Source organism: Equus przewalskii, chromosome 6 (genome assembly GCF_037783145.1).
Source record: "Equus przewalskii isolate Varuska chromosome 6, EquPr2, whole genome shotgun sequence".
Classification (NCBI taxonomy): Eukaryota; Metazoa; Chordata; class Mammalia; order Perissodactyla; family Equidae; genus Equus; species Equus przewalskii.
This window is the reverse complement of record NC_091836.1, coordinates 54085909-54103899: the sequence shown is the minus strand read 5'-3', so window position 1 is coordinate 54103899 and position 17991 is coordinate 54085909. Positions and strand designations below refer to the sequence as shown.

The following is a 17991-nucleotide window of genomic DNA, read 5'->3' as shown; positions in this document are numbered from 1 at the left end:
GGAGGAAAGAAATTAAATGGTGTTGGAGCAATTGGACATCCACAACAGGAGAAATGAATCTTGACCCAAGTGTCGTACCTTAAACAAAAATTAACTCAAACGGATCATAGACATAAATGTAAATGTAAAAATATAGAACTTTTTTTAAAAAGTAGGAGAAAGTTCTTAGGATCTAGATCTAGACAGAGAGTTCTTAGACTTGAAACCAAAAGCATGATCTATAAAACGAAAAATTTGCAAATTGGGCTTCATCAAAATAAAAACATTTTGCTCTGCAAAATGGCCTGTTAAAAGGTTGAAAAGGCAACCTACAGTCTGGGAGAAAATATTTGCAAACCACATAGGATTAATCTGTGATTTGGCGGGTCTGCACCCTATTCTAAGAGTTTGGTTGCTTTTGTTTTTATCTATTATCTCCAGAGGTATTTATTCTAATATTATATTAAACCATGCTTTTTACTTAAAAATATGAAACAGAGTATCTATTTACTTACAGTCCTATCATGGTTACATACATAACGCTATTGCAATTCTAGGAAATTCATTCTCCTTAAGTAAGCATGGAGACTCAAAACAGCGAATTTACTTATTGACTTTGTCTTTTTAATGAAAAATGATAGGGTGCTATATTCAAGAGTTGTCAGTACTGCAATACCATTCTTTACCTCTCTTCCTCAATTCGCGAAATTGTTCTTGACTCTTTGCCATGTTTAGAAAGGACTTTTTTTTTTTTTTTTAAAGATTTTATTTTTTCCTTTTTCTCCCCAAAGCCCCCCGGTACATAGTTGTGTATTCTTCTAGTTGTGGCATGTGGGATGCTGCCTCAGCGTGGTCTGATGAGCAGTGCCATGTCCGCGCCCAGGATTCGAACTAACGAAGCACTGGGCCGCCTGCAGCGGAGCGCGCAAACTTAACCACTCGGCCACGGGGCCAGCCCCTAGAAAGGACTTTTAAATCTAGTTCAGTGGCTACATTCCTTGTCTGATGTTTGTTTAGTTCTGAGCATTAAGGTTTGAAGAGAAACAGTACATGCAAATTTCAGAAGCGAAACACACATGAAACATCGCTCCATATTCCTCTCCATTGCCAATGTTTCTCGTCTCCTTTTTTGAACGTTAAAAGCTGCACAGACTGGATTCCTTCCACCTTGTTTGTAACAGCAATTAATCCTCAACCACTACCTCCTTTTAGGTTGCAGTGTTGAGGCCGCTCCATTCAGATCACTGTGCTAATAAGATCAGCATCTCAGCTGTTTCCATCTTTCATATGAGTCAATTTTCTCTATTAAGGGAATGATGGGAGGGAATGGATAAGAAGAAATTTTGTGCTAAGTGCACAGATTGTATACCTGATCCTGACTCACTCATGTTGATCACCAAGCTGAAAATTAAAAGCTATGGATAGCTCAGTCCGAATCCATTGCTGCTAACTTCTCAAACTTCTTTACCAAGATACCTGTCAGAACAGCAGTGTGACTATGTTTCCTCAGGTGTCTACAGTTTAACCCAAATTGAAATCCTTAAACTCAAATTTTCTTTGAAGTATTCTGCTTTGTTTTAAAAACCACATGCTTTTAAGATCTTGATAATATAATCATTTTCTGGTATAAAATAGTATTTTCTATTACCATCTCCACCTGAGACTTGCTAAATGTTTACGAACCCCATTTCCTCTTTCTGGGCACAGAGAAAGACTTTATTTCCCAGGCTTTCAGGGAATTAGTAACACGGGGCCATGTGAATAGGTTCTCGGCAATGGGACGGGGTGGAAGTGATGTGCCCCTCTTCTAGGTCTGGCCAAGAACTCCATCCGAGGTTGCCCAAGCTTTCTCTGTCTCTTTCACAGTGACCTTGGAGGCCATGTGTTTGTCAGTGACATAGATTACAAATAGCTGGAATCCCTGTATCCCCACACAGAAGAGTTGGGCCCAATGCACGGCACATTGGAAGATGAGTAGGAAATAAACTTTCATTATGTGAAGCCACTAAGGCTTTAGGGGTGGTTTGCTACAGCAGTGATATTACTTGTCCTCACTAAAATAACATTAGAACAATTTTTTCCTACCAGCTATACTCACAAAGATGCAATCTCATTGAGTTAATTTTGAGAATGGGGCAGAATTGAAGGATGATAATATTATGAGATTTAGTGTTTAGGCAATTTCTCTCCTTCTTGCTGTTACAATACTTCTAGACCTCATCCTGACAAAAATATGTGGACACCAAAAATTTTTGTTTTCATTTCTTTCTTTTTTCCCAAAGTTCAATGAGCTCTATCAGGGTAATCATTGAGAGAAAATGCCCAGAAACTGTGCAAAAAAGCAATATTTTGGGGCTAGTTTGGGTTGAAATTTTGGCAAGTGAACTTCTTGTCAAGAGAAAAACTCGTTTGCATCATTTGCTTGATTTAAAGGGTTTCTGATCCATTGTCATTCTGTTAGTGTCTCAATTTTTATTGAAAAATGATGACTGATGATGCAATCTATTTTACACTAATGTGATAATTTCCATCACTTATATTTTGAGTCTCAAAAGATTCAGTCATCCCTGTATTCTTTGTCTTCATCAAGGGCAAATCCTAGGACTAGCAACACTCCCTCTCTTGCAGCAGTTCTCAATGCTTACTCCCTATTTTTCGTGGCCACAACTAGGAAAAACCACTTGGGGGCGCTCTGTCACCACTTTCAGGCCTTGCGTAGCCTAGACAATTCCGTTCCCCCTTCATTCCAACAGTCTTACCGGCATTTCTCAAATTTTTTTTTATCCCCAAACCACTAAACGGTTTATTCAGAGTACTCTTGGACCATTAATTTTAAGTTAATAGAAAGAGACACAAGTATTTAAATTATAAAAATGGAACATAATATTAATGGTAAGAGTAGGCGTTTCATGTCAGTGGAAGAGGGATGATCTCATTGCCAGCATTTCACTAAGCTTTTGGCTCAATAATTCAAGCATTAGGTTCCACATGCCGTATGATTCTTTCCTGCCTCTTTATTGCAACTAAATTAGAGGATTAAAATTACAGTTATAGATGATTGGGAATGTCGGCCAGAGTTTGGGGGCTCCATCTGATAATTCTGGATATTCAGGTCAAACAGAAAAACTCAAAGACCACTATCCAATTGAAACCTGGCAGTTTGATTTGGTCTCCTTGGGGGTAGTGACAAATAATTCCTATCTATCTTTGATGCATTGCACTCTGTTGAGCAATTCTTTGGGTTTTATTTGCAGCCTCTTGATGTGGCTTTTAAGCCTGCCCAAGATTTCATTGCTTTGTTTTCTCTAATGAGAAAGAAAATCATCAAATACTGGGAATGAGACAAATTCCTCGTGACTGCAGCGTTTGTACCACAGCTCTTGGTTTTGTTTTAATCCTGACACCTTATCCTCACCATTGAAAAGTGGCCATAGTTCATCTCTGTCATGATAGGTTCAGGCTTGTGAAGCTAACTGAAGATATTGCTGAGATACGCTATGGATTTGAAATGATAGAAATGGTCTTCATGGCATTATTAATGTCATGAAGGAATTTCTCCACCCCTTATTTCACAGCTTCCAGGAGAACGTTTCCCTCTGCCAACCAACATTCTTCAGTGGGAGAAAGCAGGTGTCATCTTCACTGTCCATTTCCTGGCAGAACATGCTGAAAAGGTGTATGCTCAATAGCTGCAAGTTGATCGCAGTTACCATTTTGACCATTTCCTTAAACATGAACTTGCCCTCCGGAGGCTCTACAGTAGACTGCTAATTCATATCAGCCAAGTGGCACATGGATTTCCATTTAAGGGTTGTTCTTCTAACCTTATAAGAATCTGGGCCTCCATCAGAATTGACAGTCCATATAATGGCTCCAAAATAACTTTTAATTAAAACATCTCTTCTCCTGAAGTATGGGTTTTTTGTACTACAATAATCAAAACTCAGCAAGCACCTCCTTCACATGTATACTGTGCAGCGTTGACTGCACAGTGAAATGCTGCAGGTGTGCACATTTGATGAGCATCTTCCACCTTGTCCGCCTTTCATATTGTGAGATTTCCAGCAGTGTCTTTTAATATAGATATGGGCCAGGCATTAACACTGGGTGGCCAGTGTTCCAAGCATATTGTAAAGAAGGTCACCCGGATCTGTTTTTTCCTAGAGGAGTGTAACTCTTGTCGTTTTCCAGTGGTAAAATTCGTCTATTTTATACTGAAAGGTATGACTGTAGTCCTTGCATTTCCCACAGAGCACAGTCTGCTTTACGTGCAAATAACACACTTGGGCAAAGTCTTAGATAAGAAAGACAATGTCCTGGAGCAAGTGGCTTTTCAGTTAAATTAATTCCGATTTCCAGATATTCATTGCTATTCTTCTTATTTTCACATTTCATTTTTAGCTCTTTCTACAAAATGATCATCTTGGCAGCCACTTTTCTCAGCATGTATTGACCCCCATTCTTGACCTGCACTGGGGTCCCTTTGTGGCAAACACTGACGCGCTTTGACAATAGGTACAGCCAGAGAACACGCTCCTTTGTGAGAGGATTCCAATAAACTACGGAATGTAAGACTCTTACAAGGAGGGAACCCTTGGCATTAGAAGTTCAGGAAAATACTCTCAGATATCAGGGCTAGATGTTATACTTTAGATAGATACTTCTTTTTAGACAGAAATGGACCACTTGTATTCTAGGTCATATATAATTTTTTAAACAATGAGTAGAAAGTATAAATATAACCTCTGAGTTTTTTTCTACAAAACTTAGTCTGCTCATATAAAACAGGCAGACACAAAGGCTTGTGAGGAAGGGTTTTCGGTCTTTTCCTTCTCAGAGACTTCACATACATCATCAGAAGCTTCTGAATACGCTTTTTAAGGTTTGACTAATTCACAGGATTTCTATAAGACATTCAGACTGGAGTGTCTTTTCTCTGCAGTATTTCAGCATGCTGAGCTAGCACAGAAGGTGGAAAAGACGGTTGCTGGCCACAGTCATTCAACAAATAGGCACGGGGTAGAGGGAACACTACAAAAAGCCTATGCTTGAAGATTTTATTAAGGACCAGAACTTGGAGTTCTGGTCCTTAATTTTTGTGCATTCATTCACTCAACAAATATTTTTTGAGCATCTCCTATGTACCCTACACTCTTCTAGGCACTGGATTTTCAGTAGTGAATACAACTGACAAAATTGCCTCCTTCGTGGAGCTTATATTCTCTAGGCGAGGACAGAGAAGAAACCACAAACTTAATATAAGTAGCATGCTTGTAGAGCACCCAACTTAATGGAGAGACAGACACAGAAACTGAATGACCAAACAGTGTGGCAAGTGGGATGATCAACCCAAGGCCATTTGCTAGTGTGAAGGAAGGCATACACAACTCACTCTGGGTAGGGGAGAGGATGGATGGGAAGGCTTCCTGGCAGAACAAACACCTACATTGAATCTTAACAATAACTAAGGATTAGCCAGGAAAAAAATTAGGGAGGGCGTAGAAGGAAACAGTTTCAGTATGAGGAGGTGATGGACTCACGCATATGAAAAACAGAATGCGTGTGGTGTGCTTGCAGTGCAACCCAGCACTTTGGTGTTGCTGTAACTTGTAGGGGGAGGCAGGGAGTGAGGCCTGCCAGGGAACCACACTAAGGAGCTTGGTCTTTGTACAGCTGAGACTGGGGAAGGAGAGAAGAGTTGTGACAGGAAAGGGACAAGACCAGATTTTCTAGCACCTATTCTGTGCCTTTGTGGAATAGCACCAGGTACCAGAGCTACAAAGATACATGACGTTATCGGCCCGTGACCTGAAGATGTTCCTTCTGCTCTGCCCATGTTTTTTGTCCCTTTTCTTGTTCTCCTCTAGACCTGCTCAACCTTGATCCACACCCAGAACACCTGTCCTCTCCACTCAGCGCAGGTTGGGTGGTCAGCGTCCAATCCCCCTCCTTTATTTTAGCCCAGATCGAGACTCAGGATGGAGGATAACAAAATTACTCCCTAATTTCCCGGCAAGATTAACAGAGGGCTTTAGTTTGAGAATCATTCTATCATCTAGTACCAGGTAGCCCTGTGCTTCACGGCACCAGCAAACTGTGAAGACCAAGAGACCTGATCCCATGGCTCCACGTTAAGCCTTCAAACAAATCTACCTTTATTGGCAGACTTTGAACCAATTTGTTCTTCAAATTGATGCACGTTTCCCCTGAGGTCTGTGGACCCCTCAAAATGTGAACCCCATCACTTTATATGCAAAATTTGAGAGCATGTGTATATCTGTTAAGAATAACCACTAAACGTTTTACATTTTTAAAAAAATCCTAAAATTATTTTTACCAAGTGGCTATATTTAATTTTTTCTCTCCAACAAGTATTCTGTAGGGCTTTTCATCATTGCGTTTGCATCTCTATGTACCTAGTCTTATCCCTTTTGGTCCTTATGTTCTTTCCGTTGCTTGCCGAAAGCATGTACCACGACTAGGTGTTATAAACTCCCTGTTCCCTCTCCAAAAACTATTTCCCCTTACTTCTCTCACAGCCTTCCCTTGACGACTCACTTAAAAATACTGAAACCCATCTCTTTTTTCCTAACACGATGGCTCCAATTTCTACATTTCTCCTTGTCTTGGTCCAAAAGCATACTTTTGTAGAGCTGCAGTTAAAAATATTATGTATTTATTCTATCCTAAATTACTAATCTTCAGTATAACAGCATAATTAATCTTCACTGCATTCTAGGTTATCACAATTTGACTCCCTTATTGTTAAACATTTAGGTTGTTTCCAGTTTTTCATTATTACAACATAATGTTGCCAACACACCTTTAGGCATAGAGTCTTTGTCTTCTGATGATGTCCTTGTGTTAAGTTCCCAAGAGCAGGATTATTGACGTCAAGGTATAAATATCTTCATGGTCTTTGATATGGGGTTGGCATAATGCAAGCAAAATGTATTAACGTCTGATTGATACATATTCCTGACCTTAAGAGAGTGGCAAATTAAATCACGGATGCAGCATCTGCACACCGCTCATCTTGCATTCACTCGGCAGGAAGTTAAGGTCACAGCTTTGAGCATGTTCTTTCATTTTCAATCAACTTCTGCTCTTAAATCTTGGAGGTACATAATATCAGCTACCAAGATGGAAGATCACATCACAAAAAACCACAAAGACATTAAAATGTTATTACGAGAATATTATACTAGTGCCATTTTCGGCTTATGACATTTGTCAATGTCATTTAAGCTTACAAAAGACAAATTTATTTAAAAAGGCATTTGCAAGCAAAATAATATTTTATTGAAAATCAGAAGTTACAGTACTTTAAGACAGATATTTTTCATACGATAAAGAAAAATAAGTTAAAAGAAAAGGAATTGACTCAAGTGCAATGATATTTACTTTTCATTCAAACAAAATCACTTGAAAAACATAAAAATTGACACTTTTATTTATTCACGGCATAAACATGTATTTACCTATTTGTTATCAAAAAAACTTTAATGGAATAATTTTCAGAGTGACCTTTCAACACATCATCTTCCTGGACCCAATTTAAATGGTAAATTACTATTAGTATCTAATTCATGTAGATTACTGGTATGTGTGTGTGCATAAGAACTAGCTAATGTGAAATATTAAGAATGAGAGTGATTCATCATTTCGTTTATCACAGGGCAATAAATAGCATTTCTAAAGCATATTTTTTTTACCTCCTACGTCAAAAACAACCACTTTCGGAAAGGTGGTTAGCCTGGTGAGCACTAGCAGCATAAACAAGATTAACCGTAACACTACTGCAGTGCTTACTGTTAAAGCCAGCCGCTTCATGTCAGGGAGCAACTTCTTACACTTTTCAGATCAAAGTTTCTCAACTTTCTTACAAGGGGAAGGTAGTTGAGCCAAAAAGATTAAAATAGACTCATTTTTTAAAAACTCATTTTACCAAATTATTTTATTCCCCAACAGAAAATATTCACTGAGCTACTGTCTTCAATAATTTTACTTATTATTGCCATTAGCTCTATTTTCTATCTTCTCCCTTTCAAATTAAGAAAAGAGAAGTGAGGTCAAGACCTAATGTGGTATCTAGTACCAGTAAACAAACGCACTAGGCAGACCCTGTATTGACAACTACGATGAGGAGACGCCACACGGAAGCTACAGTAAGACATGTGCTTTGCCACCACTGAAATGGCATTAATGTAGATCTTTAATTAATAAATATTTTCATAGTATTTTGCTGTTAGAGAGCTTTCCTGTAACTATTATGAAAATACTGAATGAAATAGGCTCTGTTAGGACATTTACAACATGCACATTGCACAAAATGCTTACAAAGATGTTAAGTGCATCACCCAAGCAAGAGGCAGAAATGGTTTTAATTAAGGAGAATCCCGTGAAGACAGAATTAAAACATAACGTGGCATTTGCTAATACAGTACTTCTTTCATTTGGTAACACCACACAAATTGGTCTTTAACCAAGAAAAACTCTAGTTCTTATTTCTTTGTAGAGAAATCTGTCCACGTGGGGAAAAGAAGATCTTTTGACCAAAGTGTTTGAGAACCAGTGTTTTGACAAGTCAACTCTGAAACTAGTGAAATCCTTTCCAATGTAAGGGAATGGTGATCACTGACTCAGATCAGAGGTCATCAGAGGTAAACACAGCTTTCCTTTCTCTCCCCACCCCAGGAGTAGAAACAGCTCCCAGACACCTGATGAGCTTTCAGTGAAGAGGGTATTTACTGTGCCTGCAGATGAAACGCTGAAGTCATTTTAGCCATAATGTAACGGACAAAGATACTGGATACAAAATTTGACAGGTGCAATCATTCTTCTTTTTCCAGGCCCCAAAATAAAAGCAACAGCTGGTATAATCAAAATATCTCCTCCAAAAATCTTTAGAAAATGCTATGAGTCATTAAAATAAATTTTCAGAGGAAAAATACTTCCACTGATTTTTTTTGCAAATAAAATACATTATCAAAAATCCTTAAATAAGTGCATTTGTACTTTGCATCTACATAGTATTTTTTGTGAAGAATTAAAACTACTGTCCCCGTTTAGCCCCTCTTCCTTTCTGCATTCCAACTTTCCTCTCGTATTTAGAGCACGGATAGCCTAGTGAAGTAAGCCCTGGAGGTCGGCTGAGCGCTCACTGCATGAGGAAGCCTGGCTGGTAACATGCACAGCATTTGTTCAAGCTGAATTTAAAATATATTTATTGTGATGATCAACTATTCAAAATTTTGTTGAATCTGACGAATTCCATAAGGAAAATGAACAACAGGTAAAAAGGATAAAAATAAAATTTCACACATAGACTAGAAATATTATCTGAAGACAGCTGACAAAAACCTAATAGTGCTTTCTATTAAATAATGGTTTTCAAGTCATTTTATACCAAGCTATACATTGTTTTTAAAAAACACCTTATTGATAAAGATTATATATAACAGTTTCCACGATGATTACTTTTTCTGTAACTTCTTCTGCATCCTTTCAATGCGCCTAAAGGCTCAACATAACAGATTTGACATAAAAGTATCACAATTATTGGTGATATCTAATGCAAACATTTTAAAAAGTTTTGATTCTTATGATTTTGTACCAAAATAAAGCTTCTGATATATCTTGAGGATTATATTTGATGACTCGTTAATGATGTAAGCAAAAAATACATGAACTAAGTTAATATTTACATATAAAAATAGAGACTATATGCACTACAGTGATCCTGATGATACCGTGTGTTACAAATTAGAGTACCACTAGCTGATTAAAAAGGTCAACACGTTTTAAAGTATGAATTTAAAAAAAAATCAGGATTCTTAATGTTTTAGACCTTCCACGCCAGCTGAGATCTTTGTTTCGGTGAATAACTGGGCTTGAAGAAGGTGGAGCAACAGAAGGTGTTTCTCTGCAAGAAGCCTGGAGTCTCTCAACATTTAGTAGGCAGTTTATTACTGTCTCGATTTTTCCTAAGCATGAATCTCATTATTCTTTTATTCTGCCCATTCAGATCACTAAAAGGCTGTAATAAGGAAGCCACAGGCTGGAGAGAGGGCAGACATCCTGTATTTTGTCAGATATCTATTTTCTGCCATTAAGAAAAACAGTGCCTACAGCACCAGGAAAGGGAAGAAACAGGAGTGGGGCTCCAGTCACACAGCACACCAGGGCAGCTTCTGCCAGCCAGCAGTTACACCAGCAGGTGCTTTCTATTCTGTTTAAAAAAGGATGGCTCCTCCCCCTGCTGAGGCTTAATGACCCTTGGTGGGCTTTTCAGAGTTCCTGACTCTCTGCTCAGGTCATATACAATATTCAAAGATCGCCACTTTCAAAATAGCAAAATATAATTAAATAGATGCAACACTAGAGTTAAACTAAACATAATTTACTCTTTTCCTTGGATGTGATGTGAAAAATAAAAAATCCTGAACTTGGAATCAAAACAGATTCTCTCGATCTCAAGGCTGAGCGGTGTTGACCAAGTTACTTAACCTTTCTGAGCATCCATTTCCTCAGGTTAAAAATAAGGGGACTATATTGGATCACCTTTAAAGTCTCTTTCGAATTTGGCTGCAACACTAAGACAGAACCTGGCACAGTGCTTCTTGGTTTTCATTATGAAGATCAACCACCATTACAGAAGAGTGTAAAAATAATTCTGGTTTTTGGGATTTTCTGATGCTTACATTATAGCTAATCAAGTTTTCTATACTTCCAGGAATTAACCATTAGTATTTGGCTCTCTAATAAAAACATAATTGAGATATCTTTAATTAAACACAACGTATACTTTGACATTCACTGGGATGGTCTGGAGATTTCTGTCCCCGGTGTCCTTCTCTAATTCTCTTATTGTTGAAACCCTGTTCTCTCCTCAACTGGGTGGCAGAGTAGCATGGGGGTAAAAGAGAGAATCTTGGTTAAAGTATTTCTGACTGAAGAAGAATAACAGAAGTCTTTTTATTCTTTAATCTTAACATTTTAATTTTAATTTTTTCAACTTTGAAAACTAAAATTTTGAAATTACTGCTAATACTTATAACCAAGAATCTGTCATAGTTTACCACTACTGGTAAAGAATTATAATTTACTGACAAAATATCGATACTCTGCCAAAAGAAAACAGAGTTTGGTCCTACTTTTAGGTTTATGGCAAGGTATTCTACTAGTTCTTATTTTAATCACTTTCAAAACTGAGACAAAAGTAGAAGTCTCATAATTCTGCTTCTACTATTTCAAACCGGATGTAAAGCACGTTGAATTCAAATTTAGAGAGGGACCTTGCGGAGTGCCAGCTATAACTACAGGCACGGGCGTAGGATAAAGAATTTCTTCAACAGTTACATATGTACCTAACAAGAAACCAACAACTCCAGTGAATGCTATGGAAATATTTTTCAGGATCATCCATATATTGTAGTGTTCCTTAGAAAAGGTAAGAATTTCAACTAAAGGTGGCAGGATCAGGGCCAGCGTGCTGCTGCTCACAGCTCCAACGAAAGAAATGACAATGTCCAAACGAGGAATCAGAATTGCTCCAGCACCTAGAAAACAAAACCACACATTTGTCTTGCTTAAATATCTAATACTTATGTGAATACTAAATGTAGATATTTTCAATGCATTACAAGTCATTAATGCAAGTAGGCACTATTAAACTATTGCTTGTGAAAGAGTATGTCACGTTTTGCTCTGAGCTAATAAAGAAAACAAACCAAAACAGTGAGTGAAATTTCTTGGACTTTGACTTGTCAACAGAGTTTGTTATATAAACAACTTTTAATTTTTTGCCGTGAAATTCCAGGTGAAGAAGTTCTCATAGTTTACTTCCAAAGCATTTTCATTACTCTGCCATACAGCGCATTCTAAAATGCACAAAACATGGGGTGGTATGACATAAATAAATTCTTAAATAAGTGGGGAGAAGGGATAGCTATTCCTTACACTAGAATTCCAACTAACCAAAATATAAGGAACAATGGAAACAGAAAATCATTATTAAGCAAACACCACAAAATAGTTGTTTCAGGAAAAGGCACTGAAGGATGCTAAAATTAGTGGGCAAAAACAGTAGGAGAACAGGATATTTACCTAGTCTCAAAATATCTCCTTACAAGATACTTCTTAATTATAAAGGGAAAAAGAGTAACTTTACAGTAGAGAAATCTTTCAGACACCATCTTAGCCGAGTGATCAAAGTTAAAATCACCAGTAATAAGACATACTGACACCAGGAAATGATGCATTGAGAAGTGCAAAGCATCACCTGTGGAATTGTTGTTAAAAATGCTTAACTTCAGGGGCTGGCCCCGTGGCTAAGTAGTTAAGTTCACAAGCTCTGCTTTGGTGGCCTAGTGTTTCGCCAGTTCGAATCCCGGGCGTGGACATGGCACCGCTCATCAGGCCACGCTGAGGCAGCATCCCACATGCCACAACTAAAAGGACCCACAACTAAAAACACGTATGGTACAACTATGTACCAGGGGGCTTTGGGAGAAAAAGGAAAAATAAAACCTTTAAAAAAAAAGCTGCTTAACTTCAATCTAATCATAAGAAAGAATCACAGAAATCCAAATGGAAGGAAATTCTACAAAATTAGTAACACTTCAAAATGTCACGCTGAAGAAATACAAAGACAAGAACTGTCACGACTGGAGACGACGAAGGAAACATGACAACTACCCTCAAGTAGGACCTTGGATTGGTTCCTGGATCAGAAAAAGGTTATCAGTGGGAAAACTGGAGAAATCAGAATAAGGTCTATAGATGCGTTAGTAGGATTGTATCAATGTCAATTTCCTGGTTTTAATAACTGTATTGTGGAATGTGAGCTGTTAAAATTATGGGAAGTTGAGTAAAGGGTTTATGGTAACTCTACTTTCTTTTACAACTTTTTGAAATTATTTCAAACTAAAAAGTTAGAAAAAAAATAATGCATCACTATGGTCAACAGGATTTTCTTTCAAACCATTGATAAGTTTTCTGCAAGTTTTGATCTGGCACTTTCGTGATCTTATCTTTATCTTACCAAAGGATATCAACAGAAGGTTTGCAAAAAACCAAGACTCATATTCTTTCTTCAGATAGTCCTTAAATGGTTTGGTGAATGACTGACAGTTTGGAGTTGCCAGGAGAAATAACTGAGTTTGCTCACATGCAAGTTGTGACAACTATATCACCACTGCCACCAATGACGATCACGTCACCATAGTTCTGGCTGTGAGGACTCCAATTATGCACGTGTTGGCTCTCCTTTACTTGTCTTCTAAAGCTATCATCTTCCTCTCTCATCTTTGTTATCTCTTTCTTGTATTTCTAAGTTTGCTTCCTTTTTATTTTCTCATATCTAGCCTCTTTGTCTCTTACTGAACTTACAGAAATATATAATTTAACTTGTGCTCTTTGTAATTAAGTCTTAGGTTTACAGTCTACTGGTTTCTCTACTTCTTAATTTTTAGTTTAGGCTTTTCTTTCCTTCTTCGATTCTCTTGGTGGCTCTCAATGTTTTTTAGGAGTATGTGGAATTAATTTGGAACCACCATGTTTCTTGGAACCACAAGTTATTATTTACCATTTTCTATTTAAATTATGAAAGTTAAAACCCTAAAAATTATTTTGAAATTATAAACCTAGCCTCATACTTACAGGATTGAAGTATAATAAACCTTCCTAAATAAAATAACTGACTTTGAAGAAGTTGGAGCTCTAAACTAGAAATACTTTATAAAGTGGATTCCCTGTTTAATGGATGCTTGCTACATCCTTTTAACATTTCTCTCAAGGGAACTATAATGTAAATCATAACTCTCAAACAGTTAGGACCTCTGAAAATTCACTGAATATATCCATTTTGTGGAGGCACACTTCACCTACTTCGGTAAGCGGCAGTATAAAAGGAAAGCCAGGCAAACGTGACTAGAACCTTGCCATCTGAAGAGACTTTCATTTTGGAACCTGTTTTTCCTCATTAATGTTTTCAATAATCCAAGCTGCCACTAGTAAATCAGGCGAAATATTGCTGGAAAACCAAGTGGAGGAACACCACAGGATTTTAGAATTTATTCATTCACACTAAAATTCCATTTTCAAACACTTTCAAATAATGAAATTTATCAATTGGATAAAGTCATCCTTTAAATGTTATATAACCAATAGACATTTGCTAGTAAAAATGGCTTAATATGTTATTTGGTAATGTTATTAGCAGACAAGGAAGAGAAGTATATATACTTTAGGCAAAACCAACATTTTTAAAAGCTCAAAATTACAAAAACAATAAGTCAAAGGATAATTTGGGACAAGAATAGTTCACTTGTTACAAATATTCACTATAGGATTACTATAAATAGGTTGCTCTATGTCATTTACAGACAGCTATTATGAGTAGATCTATTAAGTACTAATTAAGCTTATTCACTATTTCCCAAAACTATATTATAGAGAAAAAGAATGTATCCTTAAGGTGCAAAGTTTCCTCTGATATGGAAAACAAAGCCTACTTTTTAAGTCCATTCTTTGCATCTGAGGAATGAAAGAGGCTATATCAGAGACAAAAATAAAATACTTGATAATATAACATCAACAATAAAATGGTGGGAAACAGCAGATAAATTTTAATTACACAGTTGTTAATTTTGCTCTCCATACACCTACTGACTCTAAAATAGAATATTAGGATACAGAATAGTACTTTTTCTCATCTGCAGTGGCAACTAACTCAAAGAGGGTTTTAGTGTCTTTAGTATTCTACAAACTACTAAAGATTTACGCTTTTTGGTACTTATGTAGTCACAAACTACTAAAAAGCAGAAAGCATACTCTCAAAGCCAACGACTCTTCAAATCAGAAGTAGCAGAAGAGTCAACGAACTGGACAGGGACAGAAATAAACAGGATTTAACATATTTTTCAGATTCAATTCAAACGTGGAATCAAAATACTGGTCTCAGTGTTCATTACAATTCAAAATTTAACATCTCTTTCTACAGGTTTGCTTTTAAATTAGTCATGTACCCACATAACAATGTTTTGGTCAACAACGTCTGCACATACAAAGGTGGTCCCATGAGGTCAGGGGTCCCATGAGCCTAGGTGTGTAATAAGCTATATCATCTAGGTTTGTCTAAGTACACACTCTATGATGTTCACACAATGACAAATTGCCTAATGATGCACTTCTCAGACGTATCCCCATCATTAAGTGATGCATGACTGTAAAAGGTATTTATCGTTGTCCATGGTGGCCTCTGGCCAGTTTCTATCCACTCTTCTTCCTCACCTGTGAGATGCCTACATGCCAAGTAAGTGCCTACAGGGAATATGTAGGAAGAGGCTGATCCATCTTTTCAAGCTTTTGAGTTCCACTAAGAAGATATTCTGAAATGATGATTCAAATGCTAAATGCAGACTTGGACATAACCAATATAATCCAAGCTGATAAGCCCACTACTTTGAAGACCAACACTACAAATTTGGATTCAGTCCTTGGAAAGGATTACGGAACACTGAAAGATACTCAGTGTTCAACGCAAATCCAGCTGAGCCGCCACTCTCATGGCTAGTGTTACACAGCCTGCTCTATGGACATTACAAGGTCCTGTCGGCTGTCCACGCACACGTTATTAAGGAACCCTCCCCAAAATCTTTTCAAGTGCTTTGGAGAACAGATAAAAAACATTTCAGTCATGAATATCAGTTGGCTTTTACTTAAATTTGGAAGGTTGGGCCAAAGACTCAAATGAAGTTCAGTGTTCAATGATGTATCCCAACAAAGCAGAAGTGAGTATCGCATGATTTCTGTTCTCTTTGTGCAAAGCATGCTACAAATATAACCCTCATATATGCTTGAGCAGCTTTAACTATTCTTAACTAAAACAAAGAAAGAGCAAGGAAAAAGCTACAATGCTCTATGCTTCAGCACATAGGTAGCTCCAACATAACGATGGCAGCCAATGTGCAGAAATGGATGAAATTATTAAAATTTCTGATCTCAACATTTTTCTCAAGCTCATTTAAATGAATTTCAGTAATTAATTTTAAAAGGAGACACACTTTAAGAATAGAACTGTCTTACACCTATTGATAAAAGGACTTTTACTGAAATTAGTCTTTTTATTTAGTATAGTTTTCAAAATTTCAATAAAAGCAGTGTATTAAAAAAATTTCAAAAAACAATTTTTTTTAAAGATTTCATTTTTCCTTTTTCTCCCCAAAGCCCCCCGGTACATAGTTGTATATTTTTAGTTGTGGATCCTTCTAGTTGTGGCACGTGGGACGCCACCTCAGCGTGCGGTGCCATGTCTGCGCCCAGGATCCGAAGCAGCTGCCGAAGTGAAGCACTCAAACTTAACCACTCTGCCACGGGGCCAGCCCCTCAAAATGTTTTAAAGTAACTTTTTCATATTAAATGTTTCATTGGTCACCAGAGAATGGGTTTATTGACTTCATTCCTCAAGATGATTTCCCTTATTAGTTGATACAATTCATGTAAATACTACTTTGAAAAATAAGTTTCATTTCCTTTTCCCAGCTTTGTTTTTTCTTCAAACAAAATGGAATGCACCAAGTTCTTTTAAATCTAGGCATAAGCTCCACCTCAAGCTACTCAGTGCAACTTACAGAGTTGCCCAGAATTTCTAGCTGCACCATTCTCTAACCTTCAACGGGCCAGGAAGTTTATTAATATCATCCACAGAATTTCCAAAGCCACTTGTTCCCCAGAACACCAGTAATCTGGTCCCTGCCATCATTCCAGGCAATCCCATCGTCAGCTGTTGCAGTCATCCTTATATTTGTGGTTACAATAATAAAGGTGACAATAATCACTTCTAGCCACTTCATTAATATTTTAAAACCCTATAAAAATGCCATAAGGAAGTCTTACCTTCGTTTCATAGTTAAGAGGGGCTCAAAGGTGGTATGTAACTTGCCTAAAGACACCAATAAGCAAGCAGGCCCGAGTGTGAACCATCAGATCAGTGTGACTCCAAAACTCACACTCTTCCCACTATACCAAACTCAAGCTCCCTCTCTACAAGCCTCCATTATAATGTTGTCTCCTGGAGGTATTTTATAACGTGACACCCTAGTAAGAGATTATAGACACTCCTCCAAATAACAAGTAAAATTAGCCACTGAAATTATTAAAGACCAAAACAAAACAAAACCCATTCCTGTTGGTAGTGATGGAGAGTTAAACTGTTATATATACAACAGTGAGCAGAGAGGAAAAACCTGAGGAAAACTAGAGCCAAAGTAAAATGTGTATCAACAATATAAGGGGTCCCTTACACATGTGACTTAAACACATTTTTATTTTAATCACCACTGACGTCACTTTTAAAATAATCTGATTTGTTCTTTTAAGTGTGACAGGATCTGGTTTGTGTTTTTCTCATATAGTAGTAGAATAACAAAATTTTAAACCAAAAAGTATCCCAGCTAGGTGAATAAAATTGCTTCAAAAATATTAAAAAATATACTTTCAGTAGCTTCATTATACGAAATTCAACAATGAAAATTATTATGATATAAATATGCAGCGATACTTACAAGTAATACTAACCAAGAAGGACCTCATCACAAATTCACAGATTTGCTTCCATTTAGCGTGAAATTTGGATGTGATCACAGGGATAATGATCTCTGCTGGAACATAGAACTGGATTGAATATGTCACAAAAATGCCAAAGGAATATAGAATTTTCACTGATTGATATAACCTGTTAAAAAAAAAATTTCAAAATTTAGTCATTCTTTTCTTTCCAGCTTTATTGGGGTATAACCGACAAATAAAACTGTAATATATTTAAAGTGTACAATGTGATGATTTGATATACATATACATTGTGAAAGGAGTCCCACAATTGAGTTAATTAACACATCTATTACTTCATATATTTGCCTTTTGTTTTTTTGGTGAGAACGCTTTGGATCTACTCTCTTAGCAAAACTCAATCATACAATACAGTGTTATCAACTATAGTTACCAGGTTAT

At 37.0% G+C, this 17991-nt stretch overlaps 1 protein-coding gene across 1 annotated transcript in view; it reads right to left on the bottom strand.

The window, feature by feature from the left end:
* Nucleotides 1–7258: 7258 nt before the first annotated feature.
* Nucleotides 7259–17991, bottom strand: part of SLC36A4 (solute carrier family 36 member 4) — a 54566-nt gene continuing 43833 nt past the window's right edge. Inside the window, exons 10-11 of the mRNA XM_070623912.1 lie at nt 17547–17716; nt 7259–11540 (exon numbers count right to left, since the gene is read on the bottom strand). Of these exons, the coding sequence (XP_070480013.1) occupies nt 11227–11540; nt 17547–17716 (484 nt within the window). The 3' untranslated portion in view covers nt 7259–11226. The remainder of the gene's footprint in view (nt 11541–17546; nt 17717–17991) is intronic.